The 22,284-nt window shown below is 38.2% G+C and overlaps 1 protein-coding gene across 10 annotated transcripts in view; it reads right to left on the reverse strand.

The window, feature by feature from the left end:
• Positions 1 to 1,323: 1,323 nt before the first annotated feature.
• The window catches only part of LOC121867499 (serine-rich adhesin for platelets-like), a 132,594-nt gene continuing 111,633 nt past the window's right edge, over positions 1,324 to 22,284 (reverse strand). For 5 of the 10 annotated variants that reach the window (XM_042367463.1, XM_042367461.1, XM_042367458.1 and 2 more), the window contains 5 exons: positions 14,660 to 14,854; positions 14,031 to 14,225; positions 10,124 to 13,684; positions 9,504 to 9,636; positions 1,324 to 3,865 (listed from right to left, as the gene is read on the reverse strand). In XM_042367463.1, coding sequence (XP_042223397.1) covers positions 2,601 to 3,865; positions 9,504 to 9,636; positions 10,124 to 13,684; positions 14,031 to 14,225; positions 14,660 to 14,854 — 5,349 coding nt within the window. In that variant the 3' untranslated portion in view covers positions 1,324 to 2,600. Of the gene's footprint in view, positions 3,866 to 8,240; positions 8,381 to 9,503; positions 9,637 to 10,123; positions 13,685 to 14,030; positions 14,226 to 14,659; positions 14,855 to 22,284 lie in introns of all 10 variants that reach the window. The other 5 variants (XM_042367466.1, XR_006089165.1, XR_006089164.1 and 2 more) reach the window with 5 other exon arrangements.

Below are 22,284 nucleotides of genomic sequence, written 5' to 3' on the forward strand. Positions count from 1 at the left end.
ATTTAAAATAAAACGAGGAAAATTATGGAATAGTGCAACATTCTTGATATTTACTCCAATTTTAATGAATGTAAGCCCTAGAACCGATTTCTGTATTGATGGACTAATTTTCCACCTGGTGAGCAAGCCAAAGCATGTTGAAACATTTTCGTAAGAATTTCGTTAACTGAAATGAAGATTCTTATATATACAGTATATATACACACAATCTCTGGGTGTTTCAAGAGTACCCAAGACTATATAGCTTTCTATGATACAATTTTCTATGATGCGAGTAGTTAACCATTCTCTATGATGTGAGTAGTTAACCATTCTCTATGATGTGAGTAGTTAACCATTCTCTATGATGTGAGTAGTTAACCATTCTCTATGCCCCCATTCAGTTTTACCTTGAAATATTCAGTAGGGAATAAAAACTCACATGGCAGAAATGTTGACTATATTGATGTAAGAGTTAGGAAACTACAAAATCTATATACACTAGTTGCCATACTATCTTACAACAGTTAATTACATATGAAATGCACCTCTTGTAATTAATATATATATATATATATATATATATATATATATATATATATATATATATATATATAATGATTTGAGATCTACCTTCATGGATATTATGAATCATGGTAGACACTACTCTTGGGAAGGCAGGAGATGTGTGTGTGTGTGTGTGTGTGTGTGTGTGTGTGTGTGTGTGAAGGTTGGTCCTCTTTTTGTAGTTTCTGTTATGACCAAGGTTGTCACAGACACCAGGCCAAGATAAAAGTACCCTATGAAAAGTTTAAAACAAAAAAATACAACATATCAAAATTATCAATATAAATACTAACTGAATAGATAAACAACAAATATCTGGAAATGTGTACAGTATAGTAGTCTTGTTTCCTTGGTGTTAAGCAGTGCAGCATTATCTTAACTATACAAACTCAAACACATACAAAAAATAATAAAAAAATAAAAATAAAAAATCACTGACACGGCTGAAATTTGCTTAAACAATAAATGTGCAGTCCAGATGAAATTCAAAATACAGATTGTACCAAAATTATTCTGTAATCTCAAGTCTTCAATTTTATTACAGTATTACTTATGCTATGGAAATGAAAATGTAATTTCATCAAACACACAAGATATAATATAATATTTATCTATAAAATCTGGAAATCTAAGTAAAAAGAATAAAACCTAATTTCAGACATGAACCACATGGAACGTCACTCATTAGGATGTAGAAAATTTGCCTCATATATTGCTAGGTTGTCGCCCCTTTGAGGGATATTATTACACTATGATCGCATGTTTGTAAAGTTCATACATATTCATAAATTTATTGAAGTTACAAAATGCAAGCTACCTTGAAACAATGACCAAACGGCCTTCACGGCGCATTATATTTTCCTGAACTTGAAGAGGTTGAACACATCTTGGACCTAAAGCTTCATTTAGTCTTCAGCTTAACAGTTTTGGAATAATACTTAAAAGCTGGTCCAGTACAGTACTATATATACAACACTCAGTACATTAGCCACTCCAGCATATGAGGTATTCCTACTGACATACAAGTTACATACCTTACAACTTTCACAATGTAAATTTTTTCCTCTTTGCAAATACTTTTGTTCAAATATTTAAGAATCAAAATGTTTATAATTAAAGTTTTAAGAAGTTGCACCTTGCATATCTATCATTGGGGAAGACTGCAGCAATTAGCAGCTTCCTCAACACAGAGCAGTGATCTGGTCACTTGAGGGAACACAGTCCTACATCCCTTGTAGTAGTCTACATTCATTATCAGAGGATTCAAATGATCAAATAAGGTAGTTAAATGCTGATTAACACTTAAGTCAATTATTGCATAAATGCATCCATGTATAAGACACAGATCTGCGCCTTCCTAAACCCTACATAGGTGCCCTAACTCCATAGTGACTAGCAATTGCTCTAGCTGTTGAGATACATCATCATTTAACATTATTCAGTCTCTTAATCTCTCATAGACACTACCATGATCTATTGAACATAATCATAAAAGCCACCGTTATCTATCTTCGTTGCTTTCGGCAAATCTTCCACGTCATGTGAGCCCAGGGAAGCATAAGCATATTAGTATGAGAAGACAGTGGAAGACAACAGCTTTAACAGGTTATAATAAATGGAAAAAAATAAAAATAAAATAATATTATATATATATATATATATATATATATATATATATATATATATATATATATATATATATATATATATATATATATATATATATATATATATATATATATATATACTGTTTATATATACTGTATTTGGAATAATGTTAATGCATGTTATTGGGAAATATTGTCATGGTCGCAAAGTAGTCGGAATGTGCTTATCCATGGACATTTGAATACAATAAAAATAAATTAAAGAAATAAATACCCCACAGCTACTTAAAATAACACAAAACTTGATAAAGGTGATCATGCACAGTGCAAACAAAAAAACAAAAACAATCTGTGCTCCCTTTAAATAAACCCCACAAAGCACCATATCTGGCAGAGCACAATGGCATCACACATTCAAGTCTTCTGAATAACAAGCTGATAAGCCGGCTAGTATTCTTTATCGAAAACTTCATCTCCACTATCAATTGGAGAGAAGTTTTCAGCACAGGAGTCACTGAGGGAAAGCCGACCCCCACAACGCTCCGAGCCTTCGCTAGACCCACTGTCACACAGAGACTTGCCATTGAAGGAATCTAATGGGTCGGCTGCTTTTTTTAGTCTGGTTAATCTAGGACTTTTAATGCCACTCCTGTTAGTCTGCTGTTGAAGATTTGGCTGCTGTTGTCGCAGTTGAATAGTTGAACGTATACGAGAAGGCTTGACTGCTCGACTTGAGAAGCCTTTGGGTGGCAATGCCTTTTCACACTGGGATTTCACTTTTTTTGTGGATTCGTAGCAAGAGTCTTTAGGGGAAGAATCTTCTTTCTGTGATTTAGGAGATTCGGCTGTTGATTTTTTGGAAGACATGAGAGGTGTTTGGATACGTGGGATACGTGTTGGGGAGCCCGTCTTTGAGTTACTGCCCTGTGGTCTCTCAACAGAGCCATGTGATGCACCGGGGAACTTACTACTAATACCTTTATTGTCCTTTACACTAAGCTGAGGAGAAGGTGTCCTACTGGATGGCGAGTTCCCTCGTCTAACGCTACACTTGGAGGCTCCGCCGATGTTTCCGTCACTCACTCTACTCTTAAAATGGGTCCATGCCCGAGGTTTGTTTGTACTGATGGGGAAACTGGACTTTAGGTGATTGGCTCTGGTACTGCTTATACTGGAAGCACTTCTAGCTGGGATGGTAGGCATAGTGGCAGGTTGTTTGATTCCTGAGATATGATTCACCTTGTTGAGCTGCCATATAGCACTCTTGACACTACCAATACTGCGAGTATCCACACCCTCCTGTTCATCGGTCCGACTTTGACCACTACGATTATATCCACTAATGTCACTTTTCACAGTTCTGTTTTTCTCTTCAATATTACTTATGTGTTTTTTCAATAAATTACTTTCTACTTTAGGCAAAACAGCACCAGTAATCCTAGTTGAGTGAGGGAGTGCCGAGATACATGAGGGTGGTGGCACAGAGGTACTGACAGTAGTCACCATGTTCGTCGCTCCACTAGAAGACACACACAGGTCCTGGGAGCCCAGATCAGAGTGGGAGGTGGAAAAATCACAAAGAAATTCAAATTCTTGCAGGGCTGCCCTCTCTTGCTCTCCAAATCTTACAAACAAGTCTTTTCGGCCAATGACAGTGGGACGAGGGGCTCCACCTCCGATAATTATTCGGCCGTTACCACTACGATGTGATGCTGAGGGAAAACAATAAATGATCAGTGACTTACTCTTAGGTATCAAAACACTCTTACATTATTTATTTACACAAGGTGGGAATCATCCGGCTAAAATAAAATATACCATTACAAATTCTCAAATTATTATTATTACTATTATTACCTTTAAGGTTACACAGAAAAACTCAGAGTATAAAAATGTTATAACATGATTTCTTTAGTTAATTAAACACTAAATCCACAGTAAACTTGTGTAAGAAACTGCATGGATAATACAAATATAAATGTATGAAAAGGATTTGTTAGTATGGATAATGCAAAAATGGTGTTATGTAAGACAAAATAGGCCAGAGGGAAGATTCAAATTGTTTCTGATCACATTCATGCACTTACAGTAAAAAACACTAATATAACCACTTTTAGCTGCAGGCAGTACAAGTTGTGCAACATAAGAAGAATTACCGGAAACATGATTTCTCGAGGGTCAAGCTTTATGAAGTGACAATACAAACATGTAATACTTTAAAGAATAGTGTACTGTACAATGTTCAGAGGAACTGTGCTTGATCTACATGTTTTCATATTGTGAATGTCCAAGATGTACAGCAATTAAAATATTCACGTAAGAGCAAGGTAAAATTGCATGTTATGGGAGCATGAACACAAACCATCACTACTGGCACATCATAACTCGCATCAAAACTACTGTAAAATCCTCAGTAACGGAGAGAAGCATAAATACTGTACATGCATGCCAAGTGGATAAAGGTGCACTCATATGATTACTGTTGTATATTTTTTATCTGTGTCTTTGCCCTCTGGTGCTGGGGAATATTACAATATGGCTCACTGTGAGGTGCCCTAGGGATCACAACAACTTACTGACACACTCCAGGATGTAGATTCCACTAAACTCCTCGGCATAACAATAGACAACAAACTAAATTGGAAAACACACGTCAGTACAGTTGTCAAATCCTCCAGTTTCCGTATCCACCTCCTCCGCCGACTCAAGTCCCTCGGAGTTCCTGCGCCCGAGCTCCTCAGTGTTTACTCAACAGTTATGCTTCCCAAGCTCACCTAAGCCTCCCCTACCTGGTCTTCCTCCCTAAATGCCATACAACGTAAACACCTAGAAAAAGTGCAAGAGGGCATGCAAGATTATTCTCTCCCCTTCCTACACCACATAACAAGAAGCGCTCAACACACTGACCCTCTCAGGTCTCTCTGACCATCACCACGACCTCATCTGCAAATTCGGTGAGAAGCTTCTGCACCATCCTCGACACCGGCTCCTACTACCACCCGAGATCCCTCGTCCGAGAATTGCTGTTCGACACCACAACCGCATCCAGCCCATACGAGCACGTACTGATCGCTATAAGAACAGCCCAGTCCCAACCATAGTAAAAATTATCAATAACTTGTAATCAACCAGTTTATTCACTCCCAGTCAATCTTATCTTTTTGCACTGTCACTATGTCGAAATGCCCTGTAGCATAACCTTCTCCCCACCTAGTCATTATATATCATATTTGTATCACTTATGTTACTTTTATTTCATTTGTAAATCAAGAGACCCATTCCCCAATTATGCAACTGTACATTTTCAGCCTTCCAGCTGCCATGCTCTTTCAATAAACCGTTAATTATTATTATTATTATTATTATAATTGTTGTCACAAGAAAGCCAAGTAAAGGAGAAGTACAATAGGATGCCTGGAGAGGATATACTGTGAGGAGGTACAAGAATTTGAACAAGTCATCTCTAATATTAAAACACTTCAGTACTGTACAGCCAAAGTGAGAGAGAAGTTCTGAGTATCTGAGGAAAGTTGAGTTTTATGTATCACACATTTTTTCTCTGGCTGAGTGCAAAAAGGGCCAATGTAAAAAAAAAAAAAGCCAATTTTGACTTTGGCCCATGAAACCTGGATTACATGGTCCAGTCTAAATTGACATTTTTTGGCATTGGCCCTTTTTGCACTCAGCCAGAGTATTATAGGTCGAGACAATACTGGAAGACTAGGAGTGTGTAAATAGATAATTAATGGCTTGGAAAACAGCATGCAGTGAAGTTAACAGATTTGCTTTGTGAAATATGTTAAAATTACACACAAAGATGATTAGCTATTAGAGGCTGTGGAGGTTCTGAACAATGTAAATTATTCAAGTTTTGAAATGAACAGCAGATGTTTGCTTGTGACTAAGACAGTGCTGACTGAGCTGAACAGTGTACTGGCTTAGACACAAAGGAGACACTCTGCTGTAAACTATACCTTTACACAAGACCTGCAGTTAGTGGCTACACGGAGATCACTACATCATATTAAAGTGTTAAAGCTCTTATTTGAAGTAATAACATACAGGAATACGTAATGTAAAATAAAAATTAGTGACTATTGTGATATGGGAATATAAGAATGAAATTAAATAGTATATTACAGTTAAAATGTGTAAAGTAACAGTGTATAAAGCATTTCAAGGTGGATGACAATGACAAGGGTGTACTGTGAGAGCAACATCATCAGGATCTTTTATAAAAATTAGTTAAAAAGCTCTACCAAACATCAATAACCAAACTGCTTAAGTTAACTACACTAATGCAATGATAAAGAATGAACTGAAACATTCTCTCTTCCAAAAAATTCTGGAACATCATCAGTACAACACCAAAAAGCTTTGATGTTTCATAAAAATACTAAACAAATATCCATATATACTGACTTCTATCCACCAAGCACTGAACACACATAAATACTGACAACCATAGCAGTAGCAGCCTTTGATGGTGCTCTTGTCTAACCCTGATGGTGCCCCCCCCTAGCAAATGATCATTTATGAATTTAATTGTAATTGATATAAATTTTCCAAAGGAACATAGAAGTGACTGGATAACAAAGCAGCCTTCAGGATAGCATCTGTTAGTGATACAGGTATGTACTGTATTTTTATTGGATTCACTGCAAAAATAATCTCATTAATAAATAAAATAAAAAAATTTCAAATGCAATTTTGGTGCCACCTTCTCTTTGATGTCTGGGGCCTTCTGACACCCCCTAGCTACACCCTCCTGCTGACAACACTTGTGGTGGACAACAGTGTAGGTCAATACACCAAACAAAACTAAGCATTGTCCCTTAAGTCACTGGGCACTACTGACCAACCTCACATGAAGCATCACTTGAGGCAGTTTGTTTCTATTGTACAGTAATTCCAGAGTTTAAAGTTTGGGCAACACAGTTCATGAATTAAACCTAATTCATCAGTAGCCATTATTTCACATGCTAGAATGAAAATAACACTTGTAATGTTCTGAGTCTCATTGAAGCTGCATTTCTCAAGCTGGGGGAAACATCATGCAGGGTTTACTAGTTGGTCAGCAAGTGTTATCCTAACTATCAAGACATTTACAGTGAGACCTCTATTAAAGGGACTATATCGCAAGGAAAATTCGTAATATCGAGGGTGAGTTATATTAGACCCCTCCCTCTAAATAACAATATAGAGGTGAAAAGTCAGTTATATCGCGGGTCCATTAGATGTGGAACCCCCATCTCATGGATTAGATGAAGAGAGAAGTCTACTATATGGAGATTTCACTGCACACTGTTGCAAGGGACTGGGGTGGAGTCAACACACAGAGGGACACTTACTGTACTGGCATCCTTTACCAGATAGTGAAACAGTAAGTAACTCAAGGTTTTATGAGGGAGGTAACTTGAGACTCAGGTGCCTTGATTTTGTAGTTTAATGTTGGAAAATTAACTAGTAACTATATTTTACACTGAATTCATGGACAAGTTATTTTTTTCACTGTATAATAAAAGGTAAGAGCTACAATTAGTTTACATTCAGTATAAGTTTTGCTCTCAGTTTAGTAGTTTTCTCTTGACATATTTAATTCAATTGACAGCTATCTATTTTTAAAGTATATTTAGTTATACCACTGATGTGCCCACAGTTAAATATAATTAATAAAGATACTGAATTCTTTTTTAATATTAACAAACTTTTCCTGTGATGGTAGATATAGTGTAAACATAAATTCTTTACTTTTAAGCCAAATACATTAAAGAGATAAGACCAACATGAGACTATACAGTAACAAGAGACTCTGCTGTGTAACCTTGTGGCTTCCTCACTATATACTAAATTCTATGACTATTTTTCCCCTTAAAATAAAAAACCATAAACTAATATAGTACAGTGCACATCTTCTAAAGCTGCGTCATATTGCCTCGGACTGTTTCAAGTGCCAAGCAATTTCAAGACAAACATTCCCTGTATTATTATTATTCTTAATGTAGCTAAACAATGATGTTAAAGCCAGTGGGACATTCACCATAACACATGCAGAGGTTAGCCTTGTATTACACCAAAAGTTCATACCATTGTGCCTGGCCGAGCCCTGCGACAAAACACACAGTAAAGTTGATTAGTTGTTGTGTACAGCTACGAGGGAACTAACACTCCACTGAGGGTCATGTCAGGGGTCAAAGTTGACACGATATTAGCTTATGAGCCTGTATCTGTATAAAGACACCTGTATATGTATAAACACACCTGTATGTGTATAAACACATTTGTATATGTGTATTAATCAAACCTGTATATGTACAGAATGTGTATAAACACACCTGTATATGTGTAAAAACAAACCTGTATATGTATGTGTATAGACACCTGTATATGTGTGTGTATAAAGATACCTGTATATGTATGTGTATAAAGATACCTGTATATGTATGTGTATAAAAATATTTGTGTGTACCATATATAGACCAATATGTGTCCAGATGTTTCGGGTATATTTACGCACACACACACGCACGCATGCACACACACGCACAAATATTGTGTAATCTTTGATCCCCTGACGTGAGCCTTAAATTTAATATACAGTAAATTTTGTATTATTAGTCATATTAATATGTCACAGATCTATCCTTATAACACACCAGTCAAGTACAATGCCTATACATTGCTTGAACACAAATTCCCAAGGTATAAAATAACCCACAATCACTTAAGAGGCAAATATGATATCAAAAAGCCTACAATTACTTTAAGACAAATTCCTATGTATAAATAAAAGCCCACAAAACACCCAAGTAATTTCTCAATGTTAATGTACAACACCAACTAACAACAACAACAACAGCTGCTACTGTACAAATATATTTAATAATTTTAACTCATTAACATTAAGGTGATCCAGAAAATAATCAAGAAGTTATCATTAATAATGAAGCAATTTATTATCTTTAACATTCATCCATTTCTTCCTTTGTACTCTTATTAACACACTTAGCTTGTAGGGCCCTGTCAAGTACATCACCAGAGCAAGACAGTATATACAGGGTGTCCATAAATTATATTACTCTCTTTCATAACTTAATAGACCCATTTCATAACGTACTATTCTCAAAAAATATTATAGAAAGAACACGTTGTATATGTGCAAGTGTGCCGAGACAAGAATGTAACCAAGGAGTTGTCTTTCAAGTATAAAGGGGCTGGTGTGTTCTATCTATAATCCTCTTGAGGTTATCCCTATAATCAAAGACCATTGTCAATCTTCCCTATTTCAGCTCAAAGAATAGTAACCTTTAAATAAACAAGAGATAAAGAAGGTTTTTAAGATAAGTTTACCCTTGCGTTTTCGTCTGCTGCGATGCATAGACCTGAGCTGTGAGTAGTGATGGCCCGCCACCTCGTCCTCCTCCGTCTCTGAGCTGCAGCCTTCACTCGACTCCATCATTCCGTCCAAGAGGTTAGCTCGAGCCTGAAGACACGAGTAACATTATCATCTACAAATCCAGTTGAGAGAAAAACAAAATCAAAATATTCTTTAACACCCTGAAGCCCCTAAGTTCTATACCTAATTCTTCTTACAATGAATAAAAACAATGCAACATAATTCGTATTTTATTAGTATGTATCATCATCCTGTATTTTTACACACAAAATATATTCAGTTGTAAAGTACATTATACATTTTAGCTGTCCCATACATGTTATAGTCCAAGCATTTGTAATCTGATTTAGGATAGTTAATGTCAATACCTTAACAAAAGCACATTAATATAATATTCCTTACTGAGCACCTTTAACTACAGCTAAAGGAGTTAACTGTCAAGTCAAATAAGAATTACGACCATTCCAGTCCAGGCTGTCATCCATCTCACACTACATTTCATCTATATTTAACTTTACATTCACCAGCAACACAAGACTTGTGTCCTGCCTCCACAACCCGAGTGTTCACATACCTGAGGGTCCTGGAGATCTATATGAGGCTGTACCCTGACCCAGCCAGTACCCAGCCCAACAGTGTCTCCTGGACTGGTGGCTTCTTGCCCGCTGTTGCCTTCGGGTCTCAACCTTCTCTTCTTGTCCTCCTCTTCCTCTACCTTTGCCATCCTCTGTAACTCCTCCAACATCCCTGAAGGATTTTCACTCAGGCTGGGCAATTCACAGTAATCACTCTGTGGTCTCCTGGGACTAGACAGCCCCAATGTCTCTTTGATGAAACTGCGCCGTTTACCTTCCAAGCTGCCCCCGAGAGGTTTGTTACAACCATTAGAATTATGTTTAATTAATAAGGAGCTCGGCTGTGATGCAGGAGGCTTGGGCAGTGCTCTGCTCGTTATGCGCTTTGGTACTGGAGGAGAATCGGTTAAAGACACCTTATGCTCGGGAACTGGTAATACATTACTAGTGAAGGCCATGCTAGATGAACGGCGGGGCACCGGGGGACCACCTACTGCCGGGGGAGTGGCTACACTGCTACACTGGTCAGGTACTGGAAGGTGTTGACACGGTCCATCTGACACTGTACTAGAAGTTTGTTGCTCGGTGACAGAGTTTGTACCAGGAAGGTGCGAGGCACTCCTGATGGGCACCTTGAGGACATGTGAGAGTGGCACCTCCACTTCACAAGCAGGTATAACCTGATGAGGGGCCAAACTAGATGACCGGGAAGGCACAAAGGGCACTGACGGGGTAGTGGTCGGCAAGACTGGGAGGGTCGTAGGTGGCACAACTGGGAGGGAAGGAAGCGTAGTAGTAGTAGCAGGACATCTGGCAGGAATGCAATTACTGCTGCTAGGAGCACCTCTTGAGGGGTCTTGATGAAGGGAACATTTTGGTTTTGCTGGGACAGGAGGGGGAACTTTGGTCTTGAATGAATCTCTCTTGCTAGGTTTCCACTGTAACGACGGTAATGTTCTCATAGAAAAGTCATCAGCACTATTACACGCATCACTAGAACCTTCTCTCGGAGATATTTTAGGAAACGTCCCGCGAAACACAACTGACGCTAAGGGAGAGCCCGAACTGTCTAATGTATTTGCAAGTCTTAATACATCTCTAGACTGACTTGTAACTTTTTCATCTTGTGCTTCTCTTTCTTCACAGTACTTTTGTTGTTCTGCAATAAAGCCCAGGACAGAAGCTAAAGCCTCTTTGTGTGTTCCTCCTGATTCCAAGTCTTGCAACTTTTCAATAGTTAATAATCCATCAGATGTAGCTAAGCTCTTGGATGATGCTGCTAGACTCTTATTACTTTCAAACTTAACAAGGCGGTAGAAATCTCTAGTAAAAACAGTATCAACGCACACGTCGTCTGCCAGCTCGTCCTCGTGCTCTCCCACGCTGGATGTTTCCTGGCTGGCAGCCTTTGACGCTTCCTGACCGCCCGCTTCACTGCTACAAAATGAAACTCTCTTCAGTTCTGGCAGGTTACAGATTTGTTCACAAAAGTTTTCAAAGTCAGAACTGCACTTTGACACACCTTCAGAACAACACGAAAGCTGCTCACTACTGGACCACACAGCCGGCTGATCAGAACACCCTGATCTGGGAGATAACACTATATGATTTTCCTTAGAATGATCTAGTTGCCAACTTTTTGTCAGCTCTTTTTTGCTCGACCAATTTAAATCTAAATCTGCTTTAAAGTAGGTAGCACCATTCCAGAGGAACTCATTATTGTCTTCCTCTAACTCCGGGGTCGCCTCCTGGATGGACGGCAGAGAGCCATGATGGGCACCGCTGGTTCCCACACTCTCACTTCCTTCCCCCTCCCCACACACCCCACTAAGATACTCTGAAGATAAGTCTAATGACCAGTCCTCCAGTTCTGCGTGACTGTACGTAGGAGAGAGATATTTTCTCTGGTTGTCTTCTAAAGGCCACAGTTCTTCACTACTGTGCGAGGTAGTGTGTTCTTCTTTTGCATACATTCGACTCCTCTTGAGGCTGGCTTGTCCCGACACCCGTTTTAAGCTCCTATTTTTATTTGCCTCTTCTAACACTTCTTCCGTCGACGGAGATCTCTCCGCCAGATCTTTTTCCGACACGTGTCTCTCTAAGCTAGTCCTCGGTTTAGGATTACGAGCACTTCTTCTCTCTAAATATAACTGAGAATCAGAATAACAACGAACCGGTTTATTTCTCTCTACACTCGAGGGTATGTGGTAACTATGTCTGTACAAACTCTCATTTTCTGGTTCTTGAATGGGTATAAAAAATACATCCGAGTTGTTGTCCTCCTCGTCGTATATAACACGGAGGCCGTCACAGTACTCGCTGTTTCCTGCAGAAGAAATTTTTCTCTCCTTAACTAAAGTTTTCTCTAGGGAATTATTATCACTCTTATTGGACCCTTTCCTGGAGAGGTTTTCTCTCACAGTGTTTGTAGAGCCTTGGTCTGAGAAGTCAACTGGTGTAGGTGCCAGAAGAGGTTCCTCCTGTACAGTAGTGACAGTACAGGTGGTGATGCTGTCCTTCACGTCCGCCTGTACGTCACTGGACATGGTGGAGTAGCCCTCGTCCTTGGTGGTCCCCTCTTCCCCCGGGCTGGTCTCGTTGCCTGTATTCTTTGTGCCGACTTTGGTGAGATTCTTGTTCAACACTCCTTTGTTTTTTTCCTCGCACGATAATACTGATAAATCAATGGTGAACTCATTCGTGGTTGACTCTGTCAAGGATTTCATCAACTTTTCCTTAACTTGAAGAATACTACAAATTTCATCTGTATTTACATTATTCACTACTAAATTTGCATTCTTTTCATTTGGAGAATTACTCAGCAACTCTTCCTCATGGACAACTGTTATCTTTGATTTATCAAAGGCAAGGTTATCAATTTTTGCTTGAAATACTTGGCAATTCTTCTGCTCAGGCGAATTACTGTCACAAGTGACTGTTGATTCCAGAGAGAGTGGAGAGAACTTGCTAGTGGCCGGAGGAGGGGTGACGCACCCTCTAGTTTCCTCCAGTCTCTCACACCCATTAGGAGGAGAACTGTCTCCAGTTTCTCTTGAGAATATTACTGTGTGTGAATGATAAGAAGACTGAACTGGGGAGTCAGAACTGCTGCTACTGCTGGTACTTGCACTCCCGGCCTCACACATCACCTGGTCAGACTGGCTCCACACACTTACACCATCACTTAGTCTGGGATTCAGCACTGTGTCTAGGTTACTGGCAACAGCTGTACCCTGAGGAGAATTGGCTGCACTGAGGGAGGTGATAATATCATACCAACAGGTGGTTGTGGTAGAGTTTGCCGTGGTAACTGTGGTTGTGGTAGAGGCCAGTCTCTCCTGAGGGGTGTAACAGTCTTCTCCTAGTCGAACACTACTTGAAGTGGTGGTGTTGTGGTCTGTGAGGTTGAGGGAGGTCGGGATGCTGGCATCAGACAACATCTGGAGGCTGGAGTGAAAATGACCCTGAGAGGAGTTGTGGTCGCCCAAGTGGCTCCTGCTGCTCTCCTCGACGTGCCACGAGGCGACCCAACCCTCCTGTGGCCACGCTTCACTCTGCTGCTGGTGAAAAAAGTTATTCTGTAAATTAACTAAATAACCAATGGTAATCATAACAATACAAAATTTGCCTAGGATGTGAAATTACAACCTGGTGGCATGGAAACAATTCAATAAATCTACAGAACAACATTCACATATATTTCTTTATTTATGATTTGATTCTTAATTTGGTAAAAATCTTGAACAGTATAAGTTATATACATTACTCAGCTTATATTTACATAACTTATAAAGGAACAATACTTTTAAGTCAACCATGTTTGATGGTGCAAGATGACTGAACTCATAAACAACACAAAGATTCTCCCTTCATCAACTGTTTACATAAAACTCCCAACTGTAATACCTGTCTGTTTCTTCTAAGTGTCGTTGGAAGGCTGAAAAAATTGGTGGGAGGAGCCGCTGGGGGACAACGGTGTCGGTGGGAACAAGGCAGAGTCTGACGCATCCCTGTAGGACCCACCAGGGAAGACAACGCAGCGTTCTGTCGCCGTAAGTCCTGCACCTGGTGGGCCAGCTTGATACACTGCTCCTGGTGGCTCTGTTAAAATCACACTGTGTCAGATATTCTTTTGTATTAATCTCCACAAAAACTTATTTAAAATTTGGATATAATTTTTTCAATAACATGAAGCATTGTTATATGCACCCACAGAGAGAGAAACACCTGACTCCCAACGTACATCTGAATGACAGACTGTGTTGTCCACTACAGTACTGTATCTAAATGTTAATTAAGGGCAAAAAACATTACAGTATCCCTGTTCTACCTTCATTATCATTCTACCTAGGTGCTGCTTGTCATAAAATGCAAAAAAAATTGTCAAAAGTGCCCAAATATTCCCCAGGATCACAGGTGAAGCCCAATACTAGCCACTGCAGCACCCAACACCACTGCACCATTAACTGTTTCTGCAAATTTTTCCTTAGCTCCATCAATCATCCTCAACAGTAACAGAAATATTGATGTTTTACTTTCTGGGAGAGAAGTGCCTGAACAACTTGAGTGGCGACGCGGTCCAGGCAAACTTCGTACTGACGTTGCTGAGCACGAGCTTCGTTCTGTAGTCGTTTGTTGGCTTGTTCCAGAGTTTGACAGCGGTCAGCTAACATCTGCACAACAGAGTCATTACTAATAAAGGCCTCCTGCTGGGGGTGGCACTCTTCATCCTGTGCAAAAACAACATGGATTGAGATATTTCACTCACTATATCTTTAAACTTTACCTTTACAGCCAAACAGTAAAGATAAACAGTATTTTAGTCTATCTTCCACATCATATCTGTAGCTTACTGTACAATAAAATAAAGTAGCGAATAATAAAATAATAATAAAACATTTCCCCAGAAAAACAGATGTCAATGTCACTACTGTGTGGGCTGAACAGACTGACATGTGTACACTGTATAACCTCAAAAATAATAGAGAGAAATACAGTCTCCATAAATTATCTGACTCATTTTATAACTTAACCTCACAAATATTATAAAGAGAACACTTGTGGAAGTTTACTAAGGCAATAAAAACTGATGTGTTCTATCTGTAATGTTTTTGAAGTTATGTTTTATAATGGATTGGATAATTTATGGACACCCTGTATGTTTCCAGTGCCGTACATGCAGGCTCTGGGTTTGTTGTGACACATGCACTCAACACCCCAAACCTGCCAGTGACTCAACAGAGCTACAGTCAACAATGCAGCAGTTGACCAAAGGATCAATTTAACAAGTGAAGAGACAAAAGATATATATCCACTCATAAGGGTACATAATCATTTCTACCAAGCCCTGTTTTACCTCCTTCAAGTTAGGAAATGATTATTATTCTGCTGGTAAAATGACAACTTTTAAGAATATAATAGAAAAACTGCCATAAGAAATCCTACATCTAACAACACTGATCGTTATTACACACTAAATATTTACATTTAAGCTTCTGATCAACAAGCTCTTCAGGGTACAGCAGAACTATCATCTGAAGAAATGCTTTAACATAACAAAATAATAGTTATGTTCGGCAAAATACTGACAGAGACTTCACATAACCAATGAAGCACAAAAGCTATGATTAAAGAACAAAGTCAAGTTAAAAAGACTTCATCTTCACAGTAACATGACTGCTTGTACAATAGTTTGTGACTTTCCTAACAAACACAAATAAAAACTATACACCCAGAGACAAGAAATTGTATCAATAACAAGAAAATGTCATAACTTGTGAGGTGCCAATACATGTAATGTACAGTACATACTGAAATTTTTAACAAAATCCAATTTTGGGCCAAAACCGCTGAAAATGCAAGCCTTTTGCCTTAGTGATTTTTTGACGAAAATATACTTTTCTCACAGAATTGGATTTAAGGGGTTAAACTAATTAAGTACTGGATTTCCAGAACAACGCAAAACACCAAAATCGCACCTTGGAAACCCATAGTTGGTGAATAATTGGCATTGAAAGTCATTAATATCTTTCAAGCATCATTACGACCACTAATTACCCCACAATCGAATCGTGGACCATAGATTCGGAATCAGCATGCTCAGGAGCTGGATATCATGGCTCAGTCATATAAACTTTCTTACTGAGTGAGTTAATGAATAAATGACTCAGGTTTTGTACTGATAAAGCTGGTTGATTTAGGTAGAGGGGAGACCACATGCTGTCTCTTTTGGTTTATCCTGAAATAAAACCCCAAGGGTCACCAACAACCAGAACGTGAGATGAACCCAAACGAGATAAACGTCATGCAAATAATGAATTAATATACTGTACTTGTTGTCCATATATTACCTGACCCATCTTAATTCTTTATAATTTCAAAAAATATTAGATAGAACTCGCTGGCTTTATTATGCTTGACAAACAATTTATTAGTCTTTTCCTCAGTTTGTTGAGTATAATATAACTACTGTATAGTGTTTTGTTTATACCTAATGTTATTAAGGATACTATGTTTTCAAATGGACCAGATAACCTTATGTACATAGTGTAGAATATATCAGAGGAAAAAGTCACATTGTATGCGAAAGGATTAAAAATTCTTTGTAAAAGACCATTAAAACCAACAGTGTACTATAAAGGGGTTCAATACCTGGTCAGCAGATATTTCAAGTGGCTTATAAACTATATTAACATCTTGATGGATGACAAGATAACCATTGTACAGTAGAGAGTTGTCAGAAAAGTTGTTAATGACGACTTACATGTGTTCATAACCTTACCTAAATAAGGTTAGCTTGTACAGGTGGAAATACAGTACACAGCTCAGACGAAAGTTGTTGTATTTCAGGACAACTGAGAACCTACAAATCACTGACCAAATCTCTTGTGATGCAGCCAAAGCATTGTCACAACCTCCTCATAGGCGGCAGCAAAACCCTCTGAAGGAACAACAACAACAGCACCTACCTCTTATGGTCAGGCTGAGGACTGTCCAGCTAAGTTACAGTAAGACTCAACCAAGGGTCAGATAGAGGGAAAGCGTGAGCCTACAATAACAAGCTTCAGGTGTGTACGGCTTCCCAGCCTCACCAATCACTGAATTATCTACTCATCCTCTTAAATTGTTCATGAAGTGAGTATAGTATATATATCACGTCCTCCCAGTAGTCAGTAAATCAGAAATGGACGGGTTAATGGCAAAGTGAACGATTAAAAGCAGCCCTGTGTTGTCATGGTAAAGCCTCGTGTGGAAGTGAAAACATAAGTGAACCTTAGAAGTTAAGTCACTGTAGAGGAACACAACACTGGTGGCTGGGGTGGTGAGCGGATGTTTGGGGCACGGTTAAACTAGGTCCTAACCACCCCGATCCAAACCAAACGTCCGTGGCCCAATCGTCCTACATACGGCTGGGGTAGAGGGTCATCTTAGCCAAAACAAGTGCAGTACTAACTGTCATTACTTTTATTATCTATCAATGATGTGTATCATAAGCTAAGGCCCACAAAGAGAGAGACATGACATGTGTCTTGGACCAGGTGTAAGGAAGACACTGTATAAACACGCCTCATCATCAGTTCCTAAAGACACAGCAGTGATAAAACTCCTACACAAAACATTTACTGAATTGTTAAACAAAACTGGATTAATGTATAATTTAATAAACATTATGACATGAAGTAAATATAGAATAACTAAAATCTATCACCGTTTACTCTGTGGTATTGAGTCTTTGTCGGCCAGATCGGTAACTCACGACTGAACCCCTGAACCTCTTATTGCAATAATGTCTGAGCCATTTATGAGTAACAAAACCATATATTTCTGACGCTTTAAAGACATCAATATTACTTATGACTGTTTGTATCATTACCCATCAACAAATACTTTACAATAACTCTCTCACAGGTCTGGAAGATACTTGGCTCTTCTATATTCCCTGAAAGTTAAAGACCCAGGCATCTCCGAACTCCTGGTGAATTATTGTATTGTTAATCTAAATACTATTAATAATAAAAGTCATAAGCAATATCAAACAGCATCTGTAAATTCCGGTTTTGTTTCTTATAAATATGACTCTGTTCCCTCGTCCCGGTGTTCAATGGTGGGGAGCAGATCTGACTGTGGGTGATAACGTAAACAGGAGATATAAAAAACTGTAACACAACTTATGACATAATTGATCATTTCTATACACTATAAAAATAAAGATGTCTGTTCAGTGATATTCATATGTCCCCCAAAATAGTGTTAAAAACTCTACAACACAAAAATAGTAATGAAGGGGTAATGGCCTCAGGGATTTCAACTAAGCAGACAAAAATGCAACATAAACATACATTTAGTTACTACAAAATATTCCTTATTGTTTCTATTCTTGTTGGTCCTTCACTACAAAAATGTGATAAAAAAAATATTAAAATACAAAAAATAAGAACAATTAACACCATCTGTCAAACTGTTCCAGAGTTTATGAAATAAAGTACCATTATCTCACATTATTAATTCTTAACCAAACTACAGTATGTAATGGGAATAACTGCCCAAACTTTGACCTACTATAAATAATAACATATTAGAAAACAACAACAATAACTTAATCTCTTTAAATACTTAAACTAAAATAAAAATAAAATTATTCAAACTCCAAAGTGTAAAGATCTGGTATGATAATTTACATAACCTTTGTAAAACATAAAATACAAGACTACTGTATTACACTGACTGTAAGCGCTGTACTGTACAAGTTAGCTGCTAAAACACACACAGATAATAACTATCACTTATAAAAAATGACGACACACACACACACACACACTCTTCTCTCTACTGTGTAAATATAAAATGGCTGCCACTAAGCATCTTCTCCTAATTAGTTTTTACTTGAAAATGTACAGGTGAAGCAAAGCAACCATTACAACACCTCACACTTTAGGCCAAGCATAAATAACTATCACAAAATATATTATGATACAGTTTATAGTACAAGTATCTAGGTGATTCTATTTAAAATATCATACAGGAATACTGTCCTTTATGCTAGTGACCTCTAACATTTGTTCTAACATCAAGTCAATCAGAGGTATAAGAAAAATGACCACAATGTAATCCAAACCATTGATGCAAGTACTTACACCAATGTTTTGATGTGCGGAGTTCTACCTATGGTGGCTGACAATGGCTGTGCCCACCCAGGGGAAAAAAAATGTGCAACCAGGACTCATCGCCTTCAACCAGCAATATTTTCATACTACTGTACTAAACATTAAAAACATATTTCTCAAGTTGATTCTTTTAACTGGATATTTACTACACAGTGACAACATAACTATTAACTTTTAGATATTTGTCAATACTCTTTCCCCATCCCCACCCAGAGTCACCAGGTGGCTGTCAACTATTATTCTCCACCACTAACTTTTATCAAGGCACCAACCAGAATGTCTCAGCCGTAACATTATCTGATAGTCAGGACTCATAAAGCTGAGTTTTTCTGTGATAGGTAGTGGTTATTTTCTTTTTCACACACACAATGGCCTCTCTTACTATCAAGCAGGGTGGTCAAATGGGTATTGCTCTACTGCTTCCTAACATCTGGCAGTGAGTTACTCCACACTCCACCCCTCTGACCAGATGTTAGTCAATCACAGCGTTGTTTTACCATCAGCCAATTCACCCAAAGAAGGAAATCCATCCTCCACTTCAGTCAAGAATCAAGTACATGACCATCTGTATGTGTGGTGAAACGTCTACCAAATGACCTACAGGGCCACTGAAGAGCCACATTAATGCTTCAGGGTTTTATTTACTGTACCCTGACCTGATGGGGGAATCTGATACACTTGAGATGTACAGTACTCTATAAAGGCAGCATATATTTAATATTAGTGATATCATGGCACTGCTACAGGACTCAAGATACCCCAAGATTCACTACAACAATACATACAGGGGTTCAAACTTGTCCAACACCATTGTCAAATCTGATTTGTGAATGAATTATTGCATCTGTCCAAATAATTACCAATGTTCCTCCTGGTAAGACAATCAAGCACTGTAGACAAGGAAGTAGAAATATGATTAAGGGATATGATTGTCCAATTTGAGGGAAGTTAGTCTTCCTTCTCTGTGCTGGAGGAACAGTAACAAGTGAATCAGTTCTGGTGACATAAAAAGATGGCTTGTTCAATCACCGCAAAATTAAAAAGAGAATTAACATTGAATTATTACAACCACAATATTATGCATGTCAGGTTCAGGGACACTCTCCTCAGAAACAATATTTAGTAAATGAAAAACAGACAGTGGCCAGAAAGAGTTTGACCGAACAAAGTGATAAGTCCAACAAAAATATTCAGCCTTGGTGGTGTGAAAAACACGTCTAGTGGAGCTTCCTCTACACCAAGGCTCTAATAAAATGGACTATAATTCTTTTGGTGATATTTACTAGTAACTAAACTGAGGGGGAAGATTCACAATCCCTTTAAAACACATGTGAGAGATGTGTCGCTATGTACACAATCACACAAAAACAATGCGAAAAAATGCTCCTCCAAAATTCCCCTCAGGGTAAAAATTCACTCAATTCAGCGTCCTCTCCCAAGAACACTTTGACTCCACACTAATCAACCTAGAGCAGACTACAACACTCACTACACAACAAGCTAAATAAAAACTTATGTCTTACTGTACCTGATGGTTTCAAATGTTCGAGATGATATGGTAAGGTGATATGCTACGTGATGGAAAAGGACATTAATAGTAATTTGGAATAATGATGTTAGTATTATCACTCCTGCATGCAACACCCTCAAGTAAAGCCAACCCTAAATCTATGCAGAGTTACCACGATATAATGGACTTCTCTCTCCATGTAATTTATTAGAAGGAAGTTTCACATTTAATGGACCCTTGATATAATGGACTTTCATTTATATTTAGTTCATTAGATGGAGGTTTCATATCTAACAGATCCTAGATATAACAGACTCTCATCTACGTGTAGTCTGTTATATAGAGGTTTCACTGTACAGAGACACCCATTATATATCAATACTCCTCTGCCTTCCTGGTTCATAAACCCTTTCATACAAGACTAAACATAAATTATTACTAGATATTTAATTCTCCTCTTTAAAACTATTTCTCAGTAATTAGGACCACACGTCCCTGTCAGAAAGGTATTACTTAGTAAAGAACTGAACACAACTGGCCATAAATACCCTACAACAAATAAATAAACTTATTACGGGTAAAATAATAAAACTGACACATGGAGAACCTGAAGTATGATGTCAAATATTTGTCTTAATTTCACATATCTTCCATTAAATTTTCTTTATGTTTTGGCAACCAATCAGGAGGAACCTCTGCTTCTCAACACCAAAGAAAACTTAAGAGGAGTTTACCAATTAATACAGTGAACAGATTGGCCAGAAGAGAGCAAATGTAAGCAAATATTTTCCATACATTCATTCATATATTTTTACTACATAATAATATTTTTTACTGTGGTACTTCCCTCTCATAATAATACCTTAAATATGGTTGTCACTGTACATAAGGTAGCATCGCCCAGCAGCAGTGTATTCTTCCCATAAGTCAGTTAACATAATATTCTCCACTCATTAACACACGCTGCCGCTTCCTGGGCGTCCAATATCCATCCTCTTGTGCAGCCTTTATGTTTTCTTCCCTCTCCCTCCTACCATCCATTTATGAATTATTTACTCACTTCACCCATATATGACTTCCCATTCTCTGTCTGTCAATACCATCTTAACAAACCCTGACCTACTCTTTGCTCAATCCTTGTATCACTTACACCTTTCCTTATTCTCTCACTCTCCTTCACATCATTTGTTGCCTCTTACTGGTTCCTTCCTCATGTTTCACACCCCAATGATCAAGTCACCTCAAGTATTCCCCACAACAGTACATCTTCTTCCTCACACACAGTTCTACTTTTATCACACTCTTCACTGTCAATACTCCTTGGGTTGTCAATCATTATTCAATTTACCTACATCTCTACTTTTACTTAAACACTTAAACTCCTTCTCATTCAAGCTAGCCTCTACTTCTCTACACCCTATCCTTGGAAAATAAAGTATAATTTGACCACGTTTTCATGATCAGCTCCATTACCTCTGGTTTTCCA

The sequence above is a fragment of the Homarus americanus genome, unplaced genomic scaffold (genome assembly GCF_018991925.1).
Source record: "Homarus americanus isolate GMGI-L3 unplaced genomic scaffold, GMGI_Hamer_2.0 scaffold23598, whole genome shotgun sequence".
NCBI classification, from domain to species: Eukaryota; Metazoa; Arthropoda; class Malacostraca; order Decapoda; family Nephropidae; genus Homarus; species Homarus americanus.